This window comes from Carassius auratus, chromosome 8, assembly GCF_003368295.1.
Source record: "Carassius auratus strain Wakin chromosome 8, ASM336829v1, whole genome shotgun sequence".
Classification (NCBI taxonomy): Eukaryota; Metazoa; Chordata; class Actinopteri; order Cypriniformes; family Cyprinidae; genus Carassius; species Carassius auratus.
The window spans coordinates 19,737,500-19,762,509 of record NC_039250.1 but is presented as its reverse complement, the minus strand read 5'-3'; the positions used below and the strand labels follow the sequence as shown (position 1 = coordinate 19,762,509).

General features: G+C 37.7%; 1 protein-coding gene across 4 annotated transcripts in view; it reads left to right on the top strand.

The window, feature by feature from the left end:
* Positions 1 to 5,316: 5,316 nt before the first annotated feature.
* The window catches only part of grid2 (glutamate receptor, ionotropic, delta 2), a 398,666-nt gene continuing 378,972 nt past the window's right edge, over positions 5,317 to 25,010 (top strand). For 2 of the 4 annotated variants that reach the window (XR_003292669.1, XR_003292670.1), the window contains exon 1: positions 5,319 to 6,221. Coding sequence is in view for 2 of the 4 variants with exons in the window: in XM_026270098.1 (XP_026125883.1) it covers positions 6,134 to 6,221 (88 nt within the window). In the remaining 2 variants the exon portion in view is untranslated. Of the gene's footprint in view, positions 6,222 to 25,010 lie in introns of all 4 variants that reach the window. The other 2 variants (XM_026270098.1, XM_026270097.1) reach the window with 2 other exon arrangements.

Genomic DNA, 25,010 nt, shown 5'->3' with positions numbered 1-25,010 from the left:
GTTTTTTTTTTTAACTCATTTTCATCAGTGCTATTTCTGCAGCACAGCAGCTCTCAGGTGCCATGCGGTTGCACTAGTTTCCAGAGAGACATTAACGGCAGAGAGCACCTGTGTATTTTGGTGATAGTGATGACCCGTGGACTCTTGTGTTTACTTGTGATCTGCATCACTGCAATATTAAAAAGCAAATGGCATCACGCTGGTGCCCACCTGCTTCAATTAAATCCCTACTGCTAATCATTTCCCAGAGAGGTCCCTCAGCCTCTACTCTTGAACTTGTTTCTTCCAGTAGCCTTGCAAACAAAACTAACTCTCTCACCCTCTCTTCCAGCCTCACAGCAGCAGAGAACTTCCAAGAGTTTGGTGAATCCTTCCACTTTCTTCTCTGCCACCTTACAGTTCCAGGGGCCTTTTGGAAGCTGGGAGACTCCGAACTCTTTCTTTCAGTTTCAGGCCCCTTTCTCTCTTCCTTGCTCTGCTGTCTCTCTGCAATCCTCCATGGACATTTTGTCCATGCAAATGGCTCTTATCAACTCTCGAGGATTCAGCATTTCAATCCATCCACCCCCAGACAGTTCACTTCATTTCAACTCACTTTTTTTTTCCTCTGTTTTCAGGGTCAGTCAGCCAGAAAACCAATTATTCAGCCCCCCTTTATCACCTGAATGAAAGGGAGAGGGGTTAAGGCCTGCAACCCTAGAGTCCTTTTTGGTAACGCAGCATCAGATCTCACCTCTTGCAATGGCCCATTACGGTAGAATCGCTGTATCGCTTACTGTCTTCATCTTGTTGAAGAGCCAAAATAAATTATCACGGCATTTGCGTCTTTATCCCTCAAAAAGTGCAGCAAATTTGGGATATGTGAATGCGTGACCCAATTTCTCCAAGTACTCTGTCACCCTGCTGAAGGGGAGGGAGAAATGGTTTGACTGTGAGAGACACAGTGACAAGACACAATTCACGAACACATTTGGAGAAAACAGCTCAGCGAAAACGCCTGCCTCAGCTCCAAGATCACAGGAGGATTGATGGATTTATACACTCACAGGCGGAATAGTCAATTATTCTCGCGGGTGAAATGGAAATTGGACGTTGTGACTTTCCCTCCCGCATCTCCTACATGAAAGGGAATAGCCATCTTTTGCTTGTTGCTAGTTTGATAGTGTAGTTTCTTTTGGGTTTTCAGAGTCTCGCCAGCTCGATTATGCAGGGCTTCCGCAACAGACGTGCGAGATTAGTTGGTTCTTCCGCACTGAGTCGGAGCCTAACTCCAGGCAGCGGACCGGAGACGTCCATGTGCAAGGTGTTCCATTAATCATACAGCACACACTCTACTGAAGGGCAGTGCCAAGGAGGAGGATTGCGTCTGTTGGCCCCCTTTGGCCCGGTGGTTGGCGAACCCCATGGGGGAGACGAGTCTGTCACAAAGGGGGCATGTTGTGTCCTAGCTCAGCACTAAAACACATTTCTTGGTGCCCTTGAAAAGGGCAAGCCAACTTTGTGACAGGAGAAATTTGGTTTAATAAATGGTGGGAAGAGTAAACATCAGAGCTTAGATTGATTATGCGCTTGAGGAGACTAAACCAGTGCTGTTGTTTCCACTGAAACAAACGTCTTTTGCTCTCGTGTCAGAGGCCATAACTTATCATTGGCTGGTGCAGATTATTTTCTTGACCTGAGGATGTGTGCCTGCTCATGCGGGGTGGGGGAAGAACAGACAGATGCCGAAGCCGCCGCAGCATTGTATGATTGGGGTCTTTCTCTCTCGTTCTCTGAGGACAGAGAGTGATTGATCTAAAGAGTGTCTGAGTCCTGGTGCGACAACTGTAAATAACCTGAAACTCATCTTTATTCAGACCTCTCCACCTACGTATTGACCCAAGCACTGCACAGAATCGAGCACTGCAACACCGTCCCTTTATGGACATTACAGTCCCCGTATGAGCAGACCTGTCAATATTTTAGTAATGACATTATAATCTAAAATTGTGACCTCTCTTCCTGCAGGGCAAATCAATTACGAGGGAGGCATGTCTGTTTGAAACGGCATGCTTTTATGTTTAGGGCAATCCTGTTTTTTTTTTTTTTCAAATCTACAAATCAAAGCGTTGCATCCTGAAAGTCTCATTACGTTCCTTTTCCCCAGCAAATCTTCAGTTACTTCAAAGCCTTCTTTTATAGAAGTGAAATGTCAGGCAGCTCAAATGGAAGGGAGCCCTCTGCTGTTTGTCAAGAGTTACTGCTTCACCACCTAATAGTTTTCTCTTACATGCAAGACAGCCACAGTTAGTCAGCTTCAGGTATACACTTTAGTGTCAGTTACCACTTTAAAAATGGAAATATGATTCAGCAAATGCAGGTCTTGGCCAAAGCATTGACTTTTAACATGCTACACCATCTAAGCTGGCTTCCTGGATTTCAGCACCACCATAAAGTGAACAGCTCCCTGAGTCGTGTGCACTCTCTTTCAGAAGCCCTCCCCTCGTCTAGCGGACAGCTCCTTTACCACTGTGAGTGAATAGGCTCTTTATTTATAGAGCACAGCTACTTTATGATGTCTTTTGAAACACTTGTCATCGTAGTCCATCAAAGACCAGGCTCTGGCTTGCAGGTTTTGTCAATGGAATCACATTTTCTGGAGGGGACAGATAGCTAAAAATTGATCCACCAACTTTTATGCCCAGGCAGCAAATTACACATAACAGCCACAAATCACAAAGCTATTTTGCTCCATTTATGAGCAGTTACTGCTATTTAGTAATGGGAGAGCGAATTTCAGCCAAGTGTGCAGAAAAAAAGTTGCAATTGTGTGTTTTATTTCTTGGCCTTTATTTGAGCCAGTGATCAGCTATTAAGCGGTCTGATGGCACGCAGGGTTTCACTCACAGGTGGTGCTATAAATAATGCATGGACTGTAACATATAGAAGTTGAAGTGCTCTCTCTTCATTCTGACACAGTGGCTTTTGAAACTGATTTTTATGCAGTCTGTCAAACTCGAAGGTCTCAACTTGATGTTACAATAATCTGCTTCTAAATTAGTATTCACAGTGTGCGCTAGCTTCTGTCTGGGTTACAGTTCAAATATTAAAGTCTGTTGCACTTATTATGAATGGCAAAGTAAATCTACCAACTTCAAAACTTGCTTTTCTAATAGATATTGCCAAAAAGCAAGTGTTTAAACTATCATATTTAATAATCTCCGCAATTTACACCGTTCCCACCTTATTCGCCTGTGCTGTTGTTTTGCATCTATTTCGGAAGTCCCCCAGAGCTTTGCGATATTTTCAAGTTAAAAGGTGTTTTATTATTAATGAAACTTTTGAAGGTCTCTTCTCTTACGCACAAATCTAAAAATGAACCCTCTGATGCCAGAAGACCTATAAATATTTTGGTGAGGATATCAGGACAGCTGCTGTTGCCAAACCGAGCTCCATAACATCTTCTAAAGTGCCCCACATCCGACTTTCAACCCCAACTTTGCTCAGGCAATCTCAGGATGTGACATTGTGCGCAGATAACCCTCTGCCCATTCTGTTGGCTTGCTAATACATCATTTATTTCCAGAAAACACTGTGTTGGTGAGCTATGAATGGCTGCGTGAGCTGTGTTTCTGAAATGAGCCCAGGTGGAAAATCGAAGAAATGGAAATTGGAGGTGTTTTGCATAAAATAAGATATTTTGTGGTGGGTGAAGAAAAAGTTGATGATGTACTGCTTTGTTTTGAGTAGGGCTGGAAATGTAGCCTTCAAGTGATCATTTTTATTCCCATGCAGTTTACGTGGCATCCATTAAGTGGCTTATCAATATTTATACATGTCTGGAGCTAAAAGAAGAGAGGACGGGGAGTCAAAGGTGAATCGAAACCCATCAAGTAGAATCCCACATGCCTTTACATGCATCTCTAATGGACAGCTTTGGTGCCTTAGTAAGAATGAACTAAATGGCATATCAAGTGGCAGACTGCTTGTATGTGTTGTGCAGTTTTAGACTGAAGCCTTGCTATTATTGACCTCTGTACTGTTCTTCTGGGATACATTGATATTCTGCTCCTCCCGTTTTGTCACACGCCTGATCCAATCTCTGTGTTTAATGAGCCATTGCTCTCACTCTCTGGATTTGATCTAAGCGTACAGACAACGGCTATGTGTTGCTGTCTCCCATAATCCTTTGGGTTCCCTGGGTCACACCAAAATCAACAATGTCATTGAATGGTTGAACAGGTCATTGGAGTCAAACTACACAAATTTGTCATTTGTTTTTTTAGGTTGCAAGATGTGATGGAAAATGCCAAACCTTACCACATACAACAACAATCCTTTAAGATGTTGACTTTGCATTAGGCAGCATTGTTTGTCTACTCTCAGTGTGATCTTTGCTTTGTCTTCAGGACTGCAAGCTCATGGAAGTCTCTTCGAGGCAGAACAGTCAGCACGTCACCTGAAGGTCATGGATAAATAAACAAGAGGATTTAATGTGGCGAGTACAAGTACAAATTGAACTCTGAACTGCTTTGTTTTATCTTGTGAAGTGGAGACGGCCCATGACACAGTGCTATTAAGCAGAAACAAATTATCCCAGTGGAGCAAGGAGCGTTTGATGGATATGGAGGGTAGTCTTTATACTTCTGTGTTCAATGAGCAGTGCAAATCCAGTTTGTGACTGTCATCAGGGCCGATTCTAGGATTTCAGCCTTTGGGGGGCCCAACTACAAATCCAAACTTGAGCTGCTGCGGCTCAGAGAAATGTTTCTTGCTTTCACTCAAGAACAAACAGTGCAAGTCATGATGTCTGATTCAGAACCATTACTGACTGAATCCTCAATGAACTCAAAATATTTTTGAGTTACAGTGTGTCTGATTCAAAATTGACCTGGAACTGTTACTGTGTTATTATTATTATTATTATTATTATTATTGTTTTATTTATTTTTACAAAATGTTTTATTTATTGATTGATTGGTTTATCTGTTTATCCATTTTTTTAAAAATCTATTCTTTAACAGAATAGGGTAAAATTTATATTGCACAAATACAGTTATCACTTCTAATATTTAAAACAAATTTAATACAGCTTGTACAATAATAATAATAAAAATAAAAATAATAAAAAAAATGCCATAACTGAATCTATTAATTATTAAATCTCCCTCTTATTTAACTTCTTCTTTTTTTCTGGGCTGGTGTCCTGTTACATAATCATAGATTTTTAAGGGGCTTACAGATTGGTTGCAGATTTTTAAGAGGACTGAGATGAAACTGAGGTGTAGAAATCTAATCAAAACTGTTTTATTATTCATATAAAAAAATTAAATAAAAAATACGGTTATCACTAAGGTACAACCAAAAACGGTTTTATTCTTTCTTTCTTTCTTGATAGAAAACCGGTAGTTGCAGACTAAAAGATTTGCAGTTGCTGGACAAGGGAGGAGCCACAGCCTCATAGATAAGTCCTCTCCATTATCATAAACTACCTCCGCCCACCCCACTGTAGATCTCTCTCTAGCTCGCTCGCTCACTCTCTCTCTCTCTCTCTTTCCTCTGTTAATTCAGTTCTGGACAGCGCCGGGTACTGATGCTGCTGCTCCTGTAGTCGCATCTATCCTGGGGGCCTCCTCCCACTCATCACACCTCGAGAATCCGCACGTAGAGCTGCTCGGTCTCTGTCGCAGAAAAGTCTCCGCAGTACTGCATCGGAATAAGGGCTCAGTGCAAAAAATCTTCTTCAGCTGTATTCGTGGCTGTGAGTGTGGCGCTTTTCAGCATCAGCGCAAAGGAAGTTCTGTTCAGTCGTGCGGTGGGTGATGCTCTGAGATGCGTCGTGTTTAGCGCACGGTACACTGATTTATTCGCCTAGAAGAGAGAATAGAAAACCCAACAGTGACTGAGGCGTATTTTAACTTTGTCTGATATTGATTCGGATTTGCTTGGGAGATCTTGAGCATCAGGATGCTTTGACGGGCGCTCTCCAAACGGGTTACTGAAGATTTCGCCTTCAACAGAAAAAAAAAAAAAAAAAAAGCATCCGCTGACAGTTTGGAAGGAGGACAAGCAGCCTCTCTGCACAGGATTTAAAACTACCGTCGCTTCTGCATCTTTCTGAACCTAACGAGGATAGATTTTAACAGAGGGAGAGATGAAAGTTTCTTCAGCAGTATTGTTTCTGTTCACATTTTGGAGTCTGGAGTGGGAGCCTGTGCTTCCCGATTCAATTATTCACATTGGTAAGTTCAGATCTCGGATGCACCACCAGTGACTGTGATTTCTCAGTACACTCGTTTTCACGTTGAGGAGATCTGTGCATTGTCGTGCAGTTCGTTAAGATGTTGCGGTCCAGTTAACGCACATGTATCGAGTTTCGTGTTGAAGCGGGTGCCTTTAAATAAGGTTGCGACTATAATATCGGGTTAGAGAGAGTAAGATCTCCATCTGTCCTCATCAATGCGTCCATTATCTAGTCTATATGGTGGGTGAGAACAGGTGGTTTGACTGGAAGCGGTTCCTCGCAACGCCGCACTGTATGCGCGCCACGTTATGACATCGTTTAATAAAACACAAACTTAGATTTGCAGAGATCAAGAGTGTTGGTAATACACTTCGTAAAAGGGCTGAGCGAACGCGCACGTGCGCGAGCTAGCTTTAACGATGGGAACGAGGATTGGCACTGCGCGCGAGGTCGGATTGGCTCCAAGTGAAGTCTTAAATCAGAGCTGTAAAAGAGAGGGTTCCTCCGAGGGGGCCACTGTGTGGAGGTGGAGGCCGGGTGCTGGGGATTTGGCAGGAGTCAATTTGGCGTGGCAGCATCCGCGTGTTTAATTTAATTAAGGTTTGATGCACTAAACAAATATATACATACACACACACACACACACACACACACACACACACACACACACACACACACACACACACATATATATATATATATATATATATATAATATTGTAGCGCATATGTGTCTGGCTTGGTGACGTGTGCATGCCTGAAAGTTGGTTTTAATAAGTCACGCGATATGCAGGCATGAATAAAACATTCCCAAATGATCCATTTTCATATGAAATGTACCAGGTGTACCGGTATGTCGAAGAAAAAATAAATGCTATAGAATATAGGCTATATAAACAAATGTAGTAGATCGTTTTACAGTAGCAACTGTTGAGTAAAAAGTTTGAATTGGCTTATAATATGTGGAGTGGGTTTGTTTATTTACACGTTAGTTTCTTTTGGCATTCTGCCATTTAGTTAATATCACGCTGTTTTAGTGTTCTTTGGGTTTGTTGTATGAGTATTAGTAACAGTTGATAGAAACTGTTCCATTGTACCACCTGTAACCACTCGTAAGAGCTTAAGTAGGTTGATATATTAATCGTTTAATGATATATACTTGCAGTTAAGACATGTAATCCATACACTAAGCGACATATTGTATGGTAATACGTGTAACTGTATTTTTTCTAGTAGCCAAGTTATTAGGCTAAAAAAAAATACATTTTTTTTTACTTATTCTAGCAAACAAGTGGATATTCAAGACATTCTGGATATTTTATCTTAACCCAGAATTGTCTCATATGTTCCTCTACCTTTATGGGGAACAACAAACAGATACAGAAGCAGATAAACAGCCTGCACGTTCATGTCTTCTCTTATACACCGCATTTCAGAGGCGTTGAGAACAGACCATTTTGCCTGTAATTAGTAATGCCTGCCCTCCTAATCTTTTCTCTGCGTTTGCTTGGTGAAAACGTGACGTCATTTGAATCCGAAAACCGCATCGTTTCTTGTCGGAGAGACGACTGATGAAGGCATTTAATCACACGCGCTTTACTTGATTGCAGAGGAGCCTTGTAATGATGTGCACACCAAGAGAAGTATCTCGTGCGCTGCATCGAAATGCTGCAGCTCCTTTAGGAGCTCATTGAGAAAGTCACAGTGATTTATGTGTGTGGAAATCCCAGGGTGTCAAGCAGTATGCGGGTGCACCTCCAATTGCGCCCTTTAGTACCGACCAAGAAGTGTCAGGAGACGGCATAGGCGAGCTTTGAAGTTGGGTCCAACATAGAGATTGATGATTAGGTAATTATCACAACATTAGTCCAGACGTTTGGTTTGCTTTGGCCATCAGTCCTTGAGGAATTTTGATCAAGGTTCCCATCTCGCCACCTAGTGGCTACGATTCTCTCCCCAAACTTGTACTGCTGCGGATTTCAAACTTTTCCGGTTAAAGTGCCTTGGTAGATCGAGAGAACCATTATTACGTATAGAGCTCATATATATATATATATATATATATATATATATATATATATATATATATATATATATATATATATATATATATATATATATATATAATTAAATAAATAAATTGGGTAATATGAAAATTATTGTTTGATTTAATATTTTTGTGAAATAAATGTATAATACATTTAAAGAAATATAATAATGTATATATTTACCTCACAAAAAACTATTTTGAGATCAAACAATAATTGGCAGACCCCCTGCAGCACCAACTGTGGACCCCCTGTTGTAGACCCCTGCTCTTTGCACATCTAAGAATGATTTTTTTAAAGGATATTTGAATTCTTCATCTTGTGTTTCATGCCATATAATGATGCCTTCGAAGATATGCCATGTAATATTAATTCTTTTCCTCAGATGCACATTTTCAGACATCTAATTGGATGGGAGCTCATGATATAAATCTTGCAGTACCTGTTTTATTCGAAGTCTACTCACCACCATCTAGTTTCACAATAGATGCAGAGTGTGGACTAGATTTTGTCTGCGACAGTTTTAATGGTGTGGATCGCCCTCATTCTCAGGAAGATTTGACATATTGAGTGCATGTCTGGGGCTCTTAGGGGATATCAAAACACTCTTCACTGACAGTATGTGTTTTCGGTCTGGCTGAAGCTTCTTTGTTATGTAGGTTGCGTGTATGACATTTATTGCGCAACTGAAGAGAATAGATGGAGGGGGGAACAATATCAAAGCTGGTCAGGGAATCAAATCATTATCTATTTTCACTGCACAGTCATGGTTAGTTACATGTTAAACTCTAAAGCCAGAGGAAATTGTAGAATATAATCCTGAGTGTTGCATTGCAGGTGGGACAGATGGGAAGTGCCATTTCGTTGGTCTATTTCTGGACCAAACTGACGTTGCCCCATCCCAAGAACATGGTGATAATGAAATATGTTAGTTTGCAGTCTATCATTCATAGTGATGCTTAAGCGCTCACTCTCTGTCCTTCTTTGTAGTCCTACAAATAAAATAGAGGTAATGAGGAGCGATTCTTGTAATTACAAGCCATGCATTGAATTGTGTTTGTTTTAATTGGATGGCAGTATTGTGCCTGCTCAGGTGTTGTAACAGATAATGAAAAGTTAAAACGCTAGATATAAAAGGCTTCTGAAGATGATTGGGTGATTAATATAAGGCTGGGGTTATTACTGTGGCATTAGCAGAGTAAATCCTTATGTTTCAGTGGAAATGTTTTCAATTAAATGGCATGTTGTGCAACATTCTGAGTTTGGGATGTAGTTAGAAGCATAATTTCTGTAATTGGTAAGATGCCTGATATTGTACACAAGTACAAGAACAAAAATGCACCTTTCATTCTCAGTGGACTCAAGAAGTATTAGTATTTCGTGTAAGGGCATGGGTAATTAAACTGACCTGGCCCTACTTCCTTTTTCTTTCGGCTGATGAAAGGAGCAATTGTATTGATAGCACAGTGAAGGTGTAACAAAATAAAGGTTGCCCTCTAGGGGTGCCGCTTGCAACATTTGCATTTCTTACTCTGGAATTTGTCCCAGACCCATCAGGGAACTCTTGATCTTTTATGCTTCTAAATCACTAATCTGTGGTTTATTGAAACCCTGCAAAGATCATTTGGATTTTTTGATGAATTGCTGGCAATGGTATTGGCACTTTTTTAGTTTCCCTCTCATAGTTTTTAACTTCTAATTGTCTGTTATCTCATAATGTAATGTGCAAGTCAAAAATACAAAATAAATAAAAATAGCATTTAAAATAGCAAGTGCTTCTATCGAGGTCAGTAATTCTGATTTATTTTTTTAAATGTTTTTGGACAACGTTTATTTTTCTCACTGTAGATTCATTTATTAAATAATAATAATAAATCATTCTTATATGCTAATTTGGTGCTAAAAACAGCATTTATTTGAATTAGAAATATTTTGTAGCATTATACAAGTCTTTACTGTCACTTTTGATCAGTTTAATTTAGGCTAATCTTGCTAAATAAAAGTATTAATTCTTTAAAAAGAATCTTGCCACTTAGTTTATTCATGTTTTTAAATCTAGAGTCTTTAAAACCCCGAACATAATTTTTACGATGTGTAATGAATTTTATTTAGTTAGTTTTTTGCTTGTCAGTTCTCATAAGATTAGGAAAAGTAACCTGATCTTCAGTGTATTTTTACGATTAGGGCACTGAGTTAAGTTTCTCAAGCCCCAAACAGAACATGAGGGCTGATGGGGAGTTATTATTATATTAGCAGAACACATGAGCTAAAGTTTGCTTCAATGCGTCTGTCTTTGTGTGCTCTTGTTTGTTTCAATCTTCCACATTACTTTGAAGTTACGGGAGGATCTATCCGCTGTCATGAAATTTTGAGAACGTGAGGGACATGTTTTTCCTCTTTTGTCTCATTGAATTCATGACACCAAGACGTTGAGTGATTTCCTGTGTGTTTAGCACAGAGACTCCCAGTCGATTGCAATGTGGCGCTACGCTGAACACGTCAATCAAGCCTTGCTGCGGGCGTTATGGTTTGTTACAGTGTTGCAATTACAATACATGCGCTTGAAAAGAGTGTTTCGCCTCGCTAACCGCTTCTCGATTGTCCATAATATCCTCATGCAAATGCGAGGCTTGTATTGTAATAATGTCAGCCGAACACAAAAACAACACAAAAGTATGGGTGGCTCCTGACTAACAAATACTGTTACTCTAAGAAAGACGTTTCATCTGTTGTAAGATTTATAAAACTCATCAAATCGGTGCAGATGAAGTGAGACATCAGTCTTTCTGTAAACAAGCATACTGTAATACCATGTAGCCACATTTCAAGCACCGCTCTAAAGGGAGCGAGTCCCCTTTGAGAACTCGTGTCTCTGATCATTGCTCGCTCTTGCACAGGGAGCCTTGGGCTTCCTCCTTTGACTTTCCTCTCTCTCTGTAGCTTTCCGTTTCTCTCTTTCTTCCCACCTGCTCACACGGTCCCCTTCAATAGCTTTCTGCTCTAATATTCTTCGAAAGCACACAAGTTTTGGGGTTGCATTTATTTTGCAGTCGGTTCCCTGTAGGGGGCAGTAGCGAGGCTGGATGTGTGAAATACAGTGCTGTCATGTGCTTGTTCACTGTCATCTCACAGGTAGCCGGTTGCTAAAGAAGAAAACTATTCATTTGTACTGCAGAGAATATATTTTTATTTTCTCACACATTTGATTTTATTGGTCTCTTGTGCAAACTGTGTTTCGTTCCATCTTTCACCATCCCTCTCTCGCACGAGCTTCCTGATTAAAATGGTGCATTCTCCTCATGCCTCTATAAAAAGCTGTCTTCTCATTTGCATAGAATGGTTTTTGGATTTTTCCTCTCTGTGTAAGAAACCTGTTTTTGCCTCCCTGTAAAAAATAAAAATGGCATGTCATGTCATATTTATGTGATATGAAAACTTGTCTATGTGGAATGAAGTCTCAACTGCAAGATATAAATACCCAGTTAGGAGAAATACAGTTGTAATTATAGGAGATTATCATAATTGTTATAAATAAATTTGCAATTATGAGGAACTGTCACAATTGGGAAATATACAAATTTAATGGTAAGGTATAAAGTCTCATTTGTGAGAGACTAATTCCTATAGTCATAATTATTACAAATGGTCACAGTTATATGAGATATAAAAATGTAATTCTGAGATTTAAATTCTTGAGGTGTCAAGGCTCAGTTGTGAGGCAAATTTCAAATTATTTCGAAATGGCCCTAATTATGATAAATGGTTACATTTGTGAGATTTATAAATGTGAGGTATGTACTGTAGTAACAATTAAGAGAAATATAGTCCCAATTGTGAGATTTACAGATGTAATTATGAGGTCTAAAGCCACAATTATGAGAAATGGTGAGAACTGTGAGATATTGAAATGTAATTGAGCAAGAGTGAATGTCTCAGCTGTGAGCTGCAAGAAATACAGTACATTTGCAGTGACCTTTATTTCATTTCTTTGAGTTTATCAGGCTTCCATCGTGTTCTATCACATGGTAGATATAAATACATTTGCACATGTTCAATAAAACAAGTTTTGAATTGTGCTGTCGATACTTATGCAAATGCCTTATTCAATTACTCTGTTCTAAGCATAAGTCTTGTAAATCTTAAAAAGTTAATCTTTAAATCCTCTTTGGAAAAAGCCTGCTCTAAATCGTGTGGATATTGTTGTTTAGTCGCACTAATTCCTCTGATTTTTCCTGACCCTGAAATGAGGCATCTGCCTTTGTTCTCCGCCAAAGTCAATTCCCTACTTATGCCACTGTAGACCCTTGCCTCATTATTTATGAGACCTCTGCTTAGGTCAATAAAGGTAACAAAATGACAGCACGCACACATAATGCCATTTTAATAATTGGAAACAATAGCAGCTCTGAGGTAACTGCGTATAGAGCGGGCCGAATAAGACTGAGAGATGCAATTTAGTTATGAGGATGTGACTGTGTCTTTCCGGTATTAAATCAGGTGTGTTTATTCGAAGCAAACAGGAAATGAAAATCGGGATGTAGAGCAACAACAACAGAGAATGGAGTTGTTTAAAAGTGTAGTTGTTTTCTGCAATGATGTCCTGTGTGTTTCTATAGTACCGAAGGCAGTGAAAGCACTGTACATTCATGCTGAGAAAATGGAAGTTAGTGGGATGTTACTTCTAGACACTGCTGCTGGATAATAGGGCTTTGTTCCAATAGGCAAGACTGTATCAGCTTCAAGGCACGGATCCCAGCCAGGGAAGTGCAAGGCTAAAACACTGATCTCAGGCTCTTGCTAGAGATTCTGCATTTTTGTTGCTTTGTAATGTTGCTCTTGGGACAACCTCCATTTCGATTTAATGCACCATGAAAAGAGGATAAACCCTTCCCTTTAGGGTAGGAGAGAGGAGGAAAAGTCGGTGGTGTTGTTTACTTTGAGGCGACCGTGTGGTAACATGATTCATGAGACTCAGACTCGGTCCCAAACCGCATCTGCTTTAATGTACTTATTGGCAACCTTAAGCTTCCTGCAACTTGTGTCAAACAGGGTTCCTCATCATCTGCTGGATAAAAGGGTGTATTGGAGGGACGGCTGTTTGCGAGTGCTTAACATGGGATACGATTTAAGACTGTGCTCAAAAGCTGACAACAACCAGTCAGATTCCATTTTGCCATTTGCCAGAATTGGACTGTATCTGATGACTGCATTACCGATGCGGGAGTGATGAATGATTTGATGATTTGCTCCAAAAGAAGTGTTTTAAGAATGCAGAAGCATCCAAAATGAGATGTGCTTCTTTTTTCCCCCCTTTTCAGCTTCTGCACAGTAAAAGCATTTTTCCACATATGATTTTAAAATAACATCATACTTGTGGTTGCATATTTTATTTGATGATTATAGTGTGAGGCAAGAATGAAGCTTTACACTTCAATGTTGAATCAGGTGACTTATAAAAGGTGGTACAAACAAAACGCATTTCATGTTAAGCTCGCAAAAACAATAACCAGCCCGACTCACTTAGTCATGCAGTGTAGAATAGCCTACTGTGATAATACTACAGTATGTGAGCGTTCACACTGTACGCTACTGTTCAGAAATGACTGATTACTAATTAAAAATATGGTAACATAACGTTAGATATTATAATTGAAAATAACTGTTTCTATTTTAATATATAATCTCAAATGTACATGTAATTTATTTCTGTGAAGATAAATCTGAATTTGCAGCAGTCTTTAAAAAAAAAGTTGACGAAGAAAGATTATTTGAAAAACTGATTCCAAACTATTAAAAAGTAATATATATTTAAATGTGTTGTTTGGGTCAATGTAACAAACTTACATCATAATTTAAGCCAATCTTGTTGGTTTTTCTTAAAAATTTTGGTAAAATAAGTAAGATATTACATTTGAAACACACACACACACACACATTTATTTGATATATTTTTATATCAACATTTGAATATATTTTAAAAAGTAATTCTTTTCCTGTCATGATAAATCAGAATTTTTCATTACTCCAGTCTTCAGTGTGACACGATCCTTTAGAAATCATTCTAATATGCTGATTTTGTGATATTTGGTGATGAAAACAATTGTGTTGCTTAATATTTTATTGGAAACCTACCATTTTTAGGATTCTAATGGATAGAAAAATTTAAAGAAATAAATAAAAGAAAATTGAATAGAAAGTTACAATGTATATTTCAAACTGATCCCAAAACAGTTTTGAACAGTAATATATATATTTTTTGTTTGGGCCAGTGTACGTCATTTATTTGAGTGATTTTCTTACTGTTTTTGCTAAAAAAAGAGAGCCATATTTAACACCATATAAATATAAATTATTTTCTGGGAACTCAGTTAATAGTTATAGTTATCTCTGCATATTTAAATAATAAAAACGAAAAAAGTTAAGCTTTATCTTTAAACAGGCCCTTGCTCTCCTGTAACTTCCTCTGTATTTCTGTCAGCAACTACAACTGCAAATATTTTTCTGGATCTTTACCTTTAGCAGCTTTCTCACACTTTGACTCTGTGCTTGAGCTCATCTGACTTTCTTTGCTGCTCTTGGTTTGATTACTTCAGAAGCCTTAGCCAATCCAAATGACCCCCTCAGTAGTCTGGGAGATCTCCTCTACAGCCTCCGCTTCCACCCCAGTTTCACAGATTCAGACAGCCCCTTTGACCTACTCCATCATCCCCTTCTCATCCTCCTGGAGCCTTGAGCGTCACTCTCATTTGCACTGTTTAATGCCGTGTGACCACCCAGTCAAGCCATCAGCGCTTTGGCTGGCTAGTTTTGATCTCGAGTTGATTTCCCACTGGTTTCCTTCATAACTCATTGCATGTTCCTTCATCTCTACGTGCTACTTTAAGTCCTGTGATATTTGATCTATGTGAAAGTGTAGTGCCCTTAGATGTTTACACCTGGCAGGCAACCGACAAACAGTTGTGTTGTGACTAAGCGCTGATGTGTTCATGTCATTCAGACATGCGACTCATTTCTTGTGAAGCGCTTGGATGACGTGGCGTCGGCAATGCCATATGGGCAATAGAGCATAATGACCTAAATACATTTGCAATATTCATTTGTGTCCATATTGAATATTTTAGCTTTTCAGACATTTCATATAATCACACTTTTTCACTCATGCTAGAAAATGTCTCCAAGTAACGGTGCTGGTAAAAAGGGAAAAATACAATGTCCCTACAGAGTTCAGGTCTATAAACCGTTTTTTCCCCATCGTTTTATAGTCTGATAATTGGCTTGCGCCACAAAACCGGTGCTATTAAGGGCAATTTGAGAGCTGGGTGGACCAATCTAATTGAAGAGGAAGTGTTCGGACAGAGTGGCCTAAAATGGGCAAACGGGACTGAATGATGCATTGTGTGTCTCTTGGAGCGAAATTAGCTGTGTTTTGTGCATTGTTTGATCTGCTTGCAATGCCCTGTCAGTCTGTCACACAGCCAGTCCGCTGTGCAATTTGCCACCATGTTGAGCCACCTTCTACTCCACTCTCATTTAGAGAGTTTCCCCATTCTGCTCACATTCATGTCATTTAACAGGGAAATTGCTTTTCTTGTTATCGGATATCGCTGTTCACATGAAGCTCGGCGTAGACGCTCATGCTTAAAGAAATAAGCATTTAGAGAAAATCCAGTGTGTTTATCATAACCAGCTTTGAGATTACACTGGGGATATTATTAGAACTGTATGTTACAATTATAGCGGCCAGAGGCAAGCAATGGAACGTTTTGTGTTATCACTGTACAGCGTATATGATTTTTGGGCTTCATTTGAGATTATAGCATTCTTTCATGAATCTCCATCACTACATCCTATATATTGGAGACGCATACAAATGATTATGTAAAAGCGGTTCATGAAATATTTTCAAAGCTATTCTCTTGCTAGGACTCATGCTGTTTATACCTTGGGGTCAAGGTTTCGCTGGTTAGCATGGCCTCATTAGCTCTGTAACTATACCATCTGGTCCAAAAAATCTTTCCATTTACAGTCATTCAAAGACGACAGTGTGTTCTGATAGAAATAACTTACATATATATATCATTAATAATTCATTATAGTGTAGTAAATGTTGTGGTTATATAGATATTTTTTACATCACAGATAGTCATTAATGAAGGTTTTGGGACTGTAATCATTTTCCTGCAGCTCTATATTAATTATTCACATGGCATTTGTGGCTCAGGTGATTGCTAGTTCTTTTCTGTCCCATGATTAAAGATGGCAAATTTGTCTGAATGCATCTTTCTGAGGTCTTACACCATTCAAGAAAGTGTCACTGTGAATAAAAGGGGATACTAACAGATAGCGTTCTCCAGATTATGTCCATCTCCTTGTTTCCTATCAACAATAATATACATTTTGAAGACAGAAATCTTAAATATTGGCTCGAACAACTGTTGCACGTCGATGGCCTGCAGGAGCATGTGGGCGTAATGTAATTTCCATATGGAATCGCAAGGGGACAACAACAACAGATTGGAGACTGTCGCTGTTAGCGGTTGTTGCCCTTTCCAAAGCGTTGGCATTTTCGTCGGTCAGTTTGTCCCTTGTTTCCTCTGGTCGGTTCAAATTGTGGTAGTTGGGTTTTTCTGTCCAGCTGGGAGGACACTCATGTGGCCTGAAGTCCCTTGAGAGAGTCTGATCACAGGCCTTAAAATTGCTATAGAGGAATCAAACAAAACTGCTTCCTCCTAGCAAAATGCACTGCTTTGCCTTTATTGGGTAGTCAAAGTTTGCAGTCTCACCTCTTACAACGATGTCTCGTTGAGTCACTAATTAATCGGAATTTGTTATTAGTTCATTTGCATTGATTGCTGAATGCAGAGTTTTTGTCAGAGACTTTAAGCAGGGAAACCCATTTGGCTGATGCAAAGCCTCGAAATACACTTTTTATTCTCCGCCTGCATCGTAGAAGTTGCCCACCCCTTTGCCATGCTCTCTGGCCACCCATCTTTCCACTGATAATTCAATCCTGGAAAAAGCTCAGCAAGAAACTACTTTACATAGCTTTCTAAATCACAACATGGGATTCCAATGTGCTTCAATATTTCATTTCAAAACTGTCTGAGCAAATGAAATATTCATACCTCTAAAATGACTTTAATGTGGGGATCTTTCTGGAAGTGTGAGAGTAGAATTTGAACAAATCTGGCTTTAATTTCATATCTAATGACATTTCAACGCATCTGTTCATCTAACGAACAAGTTTATATCTGTGGACACTGTAGTTTAATAGTTCAAATATTTCGATAGATCTTAACTGTGTTTATATCCGTCTTTGAAAAACATCAACTAGTTTATGCTACATTGAGAGTAAAAGGACAGGATGCTAATAAGATTAGAAGCTAGCTTTGTCAAGACTGTAGCAGTTGCATGGTTAATGCCTCGTAATCCCTTAGTAGTGGAAATGGAAACTTGGAATTTTTTTTAGTAGTTCTAAGATCAAAAGATTGAGTCGTTCAAGTTCTGCGCTATCCAAATTCTGCTAAATGAATACTGTAGCTGAAATATTATCAAGACACTTGCAGTAGAGTTACTTATTAGCAAGTCAAAATAAGCTACAGTGTTGGCGTGTAAGGAATAAAAAGTAGCAGCATTACTACCTTAAAACATTTTCAGTGGCGTGAGAGTAGCTCAGCTTGTCCAGTAACAAGCTACCTTATTTAAGAAGCAGCAATGTACCAAGACATCATGGTATATTGCTACTGTATGTCTCACTGAGTTTACTGAGGCAAGCATCCTCTTTCTCTCATACAACATGTCAAGTTTGAAAGTGTGTTTTGCAACCCAGGCTGAAAAAAAAAAAAAAAAAAAAAAGAAATTATATATATATAATTTTTTTTTTTCTTCATTTTTTCAGCCTGGGTTGCAAAACACACACTATATATATATATATATATATTATGTTCTTGATGCTAAAGGAGCTTAAATGTTTTTCCTGAAACAGATAAACTTTAATTTTTATATTTGTATAGTTGTGTATATTGAAGTATATAACTGAAGTGTCCAATGAGTGATGCTAACAGTTAAATTCTCTGTAGAGTTTTTTAACGTACCACCCATACTTAAAGGGATAGTTCACCCAAAAATTTAAATTCTGTCAGAGCACTGTGGATGCACTGCGGCTTGTTTGCAAAGAGAGGAATACATATCTGTCATGGTAATGTCATGAACCTGAATCAAATTCTGACACTGAAGAGGATATATTATTGAATAAATTAGTTATTTTTTGTGCACAAAAAGTATTCCTCTTGCTTCATAACATTAAGATTGAACCGCTGATGTTACATGGACTATTTTAACAATGTCCTTATACCTTTCTGGGCATTGAATGCAGTAGTTACGTTGCTGTCTACGGAGGGTCAGAAAGCTCTCAGATTTCATCAGAAATATCTTAATTTGTGTTCCCAAGATGAACAAAGGTCTTATGGGTTTGGAGTGTCACGAGAGTGAGTAATTAATGACAGAATTTACATTTTTGAGAGTCTTAACTTTGATAAAGAATATCTCTTTGGTTTTGAGAGTTTAGTCTTTGCAACTTTAGGGATCTTATCTTTGCACAATCAGCTTGTAACACTCCAAAGAGAAAGAAAAAATATAAATTGCATCATATGACCCCTTTAATATCTTTCATTGAATCGTGTTTCTTAAGTGCTCAGCATTGCAAGTGTAGTCCTGTATCAGGTGAGCTATCAAGCAAGTTTACTACATGAGAAACTGCAGTTGACTGTTTGTAAAGTTACGTTCTTGGAGTTTTACAAAAAATTTAAATAGGCACGTTTTTTCCAGTTATCTTATGTTGCAGACTGACATATATTTTAAAGATTGGTTTAAAAAAAGTGTTTGAGTGTAGTTACTGTAGTAAATGTTTATTAGTAGCATAACTGGTAATTATTCCAAAGCAGTAGCTTAACTGTAACTTATATTTTAAGTTGTGAGTAGCTTGTAGCTCGGAAAGATGCAGTTGTAAAGAACCTTCAAATTAATTAGCTTTACCAGCCTATATAGTGCTTGGCTCCTGCTCTCCTCACAGCAATCAAAATTAAATTAAAAAGATTGTCACGCAGTGATTTTGATGTTGTCAGATTTACTGATTTCTGAAGGAAATGTGTCACAAGAGACACCCATTGGGTTGTCATCTTTCTCGCTGTGATGTGCTGCTGTGCATTTCAGTGTTGATGCTGAGCTTACGGGTACACTGTTTGATTTTCATTCAAGGTGTGTGTTGGTTTGTATTAGTAATAAAATGAGAGAGAGTGCACAATATGCGGTGCATTTTTATAATGGAGCAGCAGTAAAAATGATGTGCTCTTGTCTGTATGCAGGTATACGCCTGGCTGCACTGCTCATCTTTCTTATTCCAGCTTTGAAATTGTGCTTGTTGACCAAGTAAATATGGCCCAGTTGTAGACCATGTTTTTTCAGTTACCTTCAAAGATGATTGAGTGGCTGGTCGAATAGACATTAACCTTTGTGGTTGTAACAAGTCTTCATTATCTCAGGTGTTATGTTCTCATAAAGCAGTATTACTCATTGCGCAGCTCGGGAGCCACCTGCGGCTCGCCAACCTTTTACTTTGTGGCTCGTATGGCAGTAAATAATATGATGATAAGATCATGCATTCAATACAGATATTTTATAAAAACATTCAAAACAAGCTGGGCTAAAACATAACCCATTAAAAAACTCACACAGAAGAAGAAGAAGAAGAAAAAAAAACATTCTGCTCTCTGATTTCCTGGAAATGACTTAAAGGTACAGGTGGTAGGACCTGCCACGAGACGGCGCACTACCAAAACAATAGAAATCGCGTGGTTAAAAGACGCTAAGAAGGAGCGTGGGATGATGGGATTTGTTGTCATCTATCCAACCGCTGAAGGCCATCAATCAGACGGAAATATAAATCATGGATTTAACGGATGAGGTAAAGTTTTTATAAATGTTATGCTTGATGTCATAATTTTCAAACGCGAGTTCAACGATTTGCACGAGTACATTACATACAAAGTCAATGCAAAAACGCGATCCGACTATGGATCAGACATGTCCTTGTGCGGGTCTAGAGACGTGATGCCAGAAGAAGTAAATAAGGAACTGCTTGAAGCAAGCTAGTGGTTTGCTGGACGCTGGACACTACTTCCGTATTTGTCCACGACACTGTTGTCATGTGGTTTCTACGTCAGTAAAGGCGGTAAAAAAGGGTTACTAACATTGTTAGTTACATTAATTTATTAGACAACCTGTCATAAAATATTTTAGGAATCTGTCAAAAAAACAAAACAATTATTGTAACCTTTGGAAGAATAACATACTGAAACAACTAAATAGTATTGATTCACATAATAACAAAAAGGCCTCCTTTGCCTTGGATAACAGCTCACATGCTTGCTGACACTGTTCATGTACTTTTTGACTAATTGGGTCTCTGAATAAAAAAACACTATAAAGCACTTGACAAATTTTTCTGCCTTTCTTTTTCAGATAACCGCAGTGATTATATATTATAGCATTAAAAATAGCTTACTACTTACTACAAACCTTACACATATTGAAGGTCTAACCAATACAGAAAGTCAAAAATTACAAATTACAAAACTGGTTAAAAACCTTACATACATTGGCTTTAAAGGGTTAGTTCACCCAATAATCAAAATTATGCCATTTTGAAGCATTGAAAATAAATTTTGGTTTATGTATTTTGGAAAATGTATTTTCGATGCTTCAAAAAATTCTAACTGATCCTCTGATGTCACATGAACTACTTTGATGATGTTTTTCTTACCTTTCTGGACATGGACAGTATACCATACACAGCTTCAATGGAGGGACTGAGAGCTCTCGGACTAAATCTAAAATATCTTACTGTTGCGAAGATAAATGGAGGTCTTACTGGTTTGGAATGACATGAGGGTGAGTTATGACATAATTGTAATTATTGGGTGAACTAACCCTTTAATACATTTGTTAATCACTGTAGGCTATATAGTGAATATAGTTTAAATCTATAGATCAAAAATTAAACCAATAAAGATAATAAAGACGAATAAAATCACAGTCTGCAGAAACACGTGTCACTTGCACTTTGATCATAGTCAGTCTCCTGTTACTGTCATTTCTTTTTCATGTAAAAACATCTGGTATTTATATTCAGATAATTACACGCTGCTGTCACTTCACACTTTACTTTACTGCATGTTGACCTTTAAACCTAAATATAAATGTTAAATAACAGATTTTTCAGCACAGTTAATGTTTTTGCGCTGAATATTGTCTCCCTCGCCTCTCTGTGTTCCATCTGTTTAACGCGTAAGCCGTACCGGCGCTCTTATAGTAAAGATTTCAAACTTACCGCAGACTGTCAGAGCAGGCCTTAATGCAAAAATGAAAAGGATATGACCTGCAGGAGCTCATTCTGTTTCCTCCAATATTTATATATGCATTTTGTCTCTAGAAATGCATTAGTCAGTGCTGTAATTTGATGCGACCGGCTGCAGTTGTACGTGCACTGTGGGCAGACCCGACTAAGCAATAATTAGAATTGTTTTCGATGATTTTCATTATCGATAATAATTGATTTTTATTAGTTGCAGCCCTACACACACACACCTATATATATATATATATATATATATATATATATATATATATATATATATATATATATATATATATATATATATATATATATATATATATATATATAATTATATATATATATAACCACTGTATTGGTTACAGTACCACAATACCACTGTATTGGTTAGACCTTCAATATGTGTAAGGTTTGTAGTAAGTAGTAAGCTATTTTTAATGCTATAATATATAATCACTGCGGTTATCTGAAAAAGAAAGGCAGAAAAATTTGTCAAGTGCTTTATAGTGTTTTTTTATTCAGAGACCCAATTAGTCAAAAAGTACATGAACATGTATATGTATATATATACACACACACACACACACACACACGTACACAGACACACATAGTGTGTGTGTAGATCAATTCCATTATAATAAACGAAACTGTCTGCACTGGAAGAGCTCATTTGGTGAAAACTATAACACTAAACAGCTACTCATTTTATTTTTCCCATCTGACTGCAGCAAAATAATTTTGTTTACAAATGCTGTGTGTGTGCTGATTACGAAGTATTTTTATTCTTTATATAGTTCGTGATGTTTCCTGTCCCTTAATGAGATTACTTACCTGATCTACAAGTACAAAACTGCAGTTCTCAAGGAAAACAATCTCAGGCGTCATTACCTCTCTAAGCACGCACAACAACATGCTATATATATATACATATATGAGGGTGAGATGAATAGCTCAACTTAGAAAAAATTCTGTCTCTTCGTCAATAACTGTATAAATCATAGTTGTAATGGTTTGCTAATTTGAGTCGATTCAAGGATTTCAGTCTTGACGGGCTCCTACTACCTGAGTATGAAGAAATGCTTCTTTCTTCCTTAAAAGAATAAAGTTAATCAGGAAGACGGAGACAGGGTTTGATAAATGGAGAGAGCTGGAACGTAAACACAAGTCGAGCCATTTGTTTGTTTTTTTCTCCCCCAAATCAATTTCAGAAATGCCAAATGGGCAGCTTTAGCAGGCTTCGGTTCTGAGACGCATCTCAAAAAAAATATGAAAACAATACAGTCTGATGGAGTACCGAGAAAAAGCAAACAGACTGATTTAATTATGACATCGCCCGTGGTATCTGAGGGATGACGAGCACTAATGGCTGAGCCCGGCCTCGCACGACGTGTAATCTGGGACTTGTTTGTTTATCTTTTTTCCCTACTGAGGTGACGATCTACAGTAAGCAGAGCACAGATTAATGAGATGTCATCTGATGAGATTGCCTTGAGAAACCACCAGAGAGATCTGGATCTACAGTAGAGTGCATGTGTCGAGTCAGTATTCACTGTGATTTAGTTTCTGTGCATTGAATTCTGACTGCTTTAGGGTTCATGACAGGATGATGGGCTGAGGTCTTGTTCTTTGTAGTGACTGTCGAATATGTTGAGTGTTATAAGGAACCGAATGCATTTATATGGCTATGGAAACAACAATATATTCATTTACAGTCTTTAGTACATAATAATTGTAATATTCTTAAAAGCAATTTTGTGTTAAGTCTTTGCCATGCATGAAACGACTGATAATTTTAATTATGGGACAATACCTGTACATGTTGTCGGTAATGATATTTATGTTATATTTACAGTATTAGCACAGAGACATCAACTCAAATTAGGACTAAATCCAATTGATATTTTTAGCTGTTAACATGTTCATATTTCATCAAGGGATTTAACACAATAAAACATATTTGCCTGTTATTTATATAATTCTTGACACTAAATAGCACTCAGTTCAATTTAATGCTTTTTATTGAAGAACAGAGACAGGACAGCCTGTTCTGTCATGGTGATCTGTAAATAATAAGTGTCTCTTTAGTGTGAGTTAATTATTCATCATAGAATGTGCCAGAACAGAGTCCTTCCATGGAAACTTGCATTTTACATCTTTTTTTCCAATTTGTAGTGCAGATATTCTTACATTCTTAAGCATAATGGAAAATACAACTTTATGACATCTAATAAGTGGGTGTGTGAAACCTGACAAAACCTATGAAGTTAATATATGATATGAAGTTTATGAAAGTTAGAAGCGAGTTTGAGAGTTTGTGAAAACCGGTCTCTTTGCTGTCAAGACAAAATAAAATGCGTAGTTGTTTCTAATTATTTTTCCAGATGTTTATTTCGCATTTGCTGAAAATAAGGAAAAATGTAATTAAATGCGTTGCAGATGAAAGCCTAACATTCTCAGTGACATATAAGTGACATCATGTTACAAGACTTGAAATTCTCATCTTTGCAATCAATGTTTATTTGTTTACACTCAAAGACAATTTCTTCTCATCTGAATGATGTATCAGGCGTGGGAATTAAGGTTTGAATTACTGATGCTGTTTGTAAAAAAAGCGAAAGTGCTTTTGATGGGCAAGTTTGTTTTGAAGAATACAAGAAAGGACAAAAGGGTTCTACAATTTAAATGTAAAACTCACAGTATTCAAATCCAGATAACCTCAATATTTGTTGGAAAGTTGGAAAGTACACTACCAGTCAGAAGTTTGGGGTCGGTAAGGTTTGATTGACTGATTAAGTGAGTCAGTGAGTGAGTGATTTGATTGATTGATTTATTTTGAAAGAAGTCACTTTAATCTTGTAAAATATTGATGCAAATTAAAATGTTTTGATTTTTGATACATTTTAACATTTAATTTATTCCTCTGATGGCACAAGCTGAATTTTACCAGCTATTACTCCAGTGGGTCTTCAGTACCAAATTATCTTTCAGAATTGCTTATATGTTGATTTTACATTGATTTTAAACTCAAAAAAATGTTTTTGAAGAGAGTTGTGCTGCATAATGTTTTTGTGGAAACTGCGATACTTTTTTTACAGGATTCTTTGCTAAACAGAAACCATTTATTTGAAATTGAAAACTTTTGTAACATCATAAATTCATTTTCTGTCACTTTCATACATTTAATGAAACCATGCTAACAAGAAAAAGAAAAAAGAAAAGAAAAATGTTTAATGACTCCAAACTTATTTTTTCTTTATTAAACTTATTTAAAATATATATATTATTATTTTATTTACATTTTTTTCACAACTTGTCACATGCAGAAATCA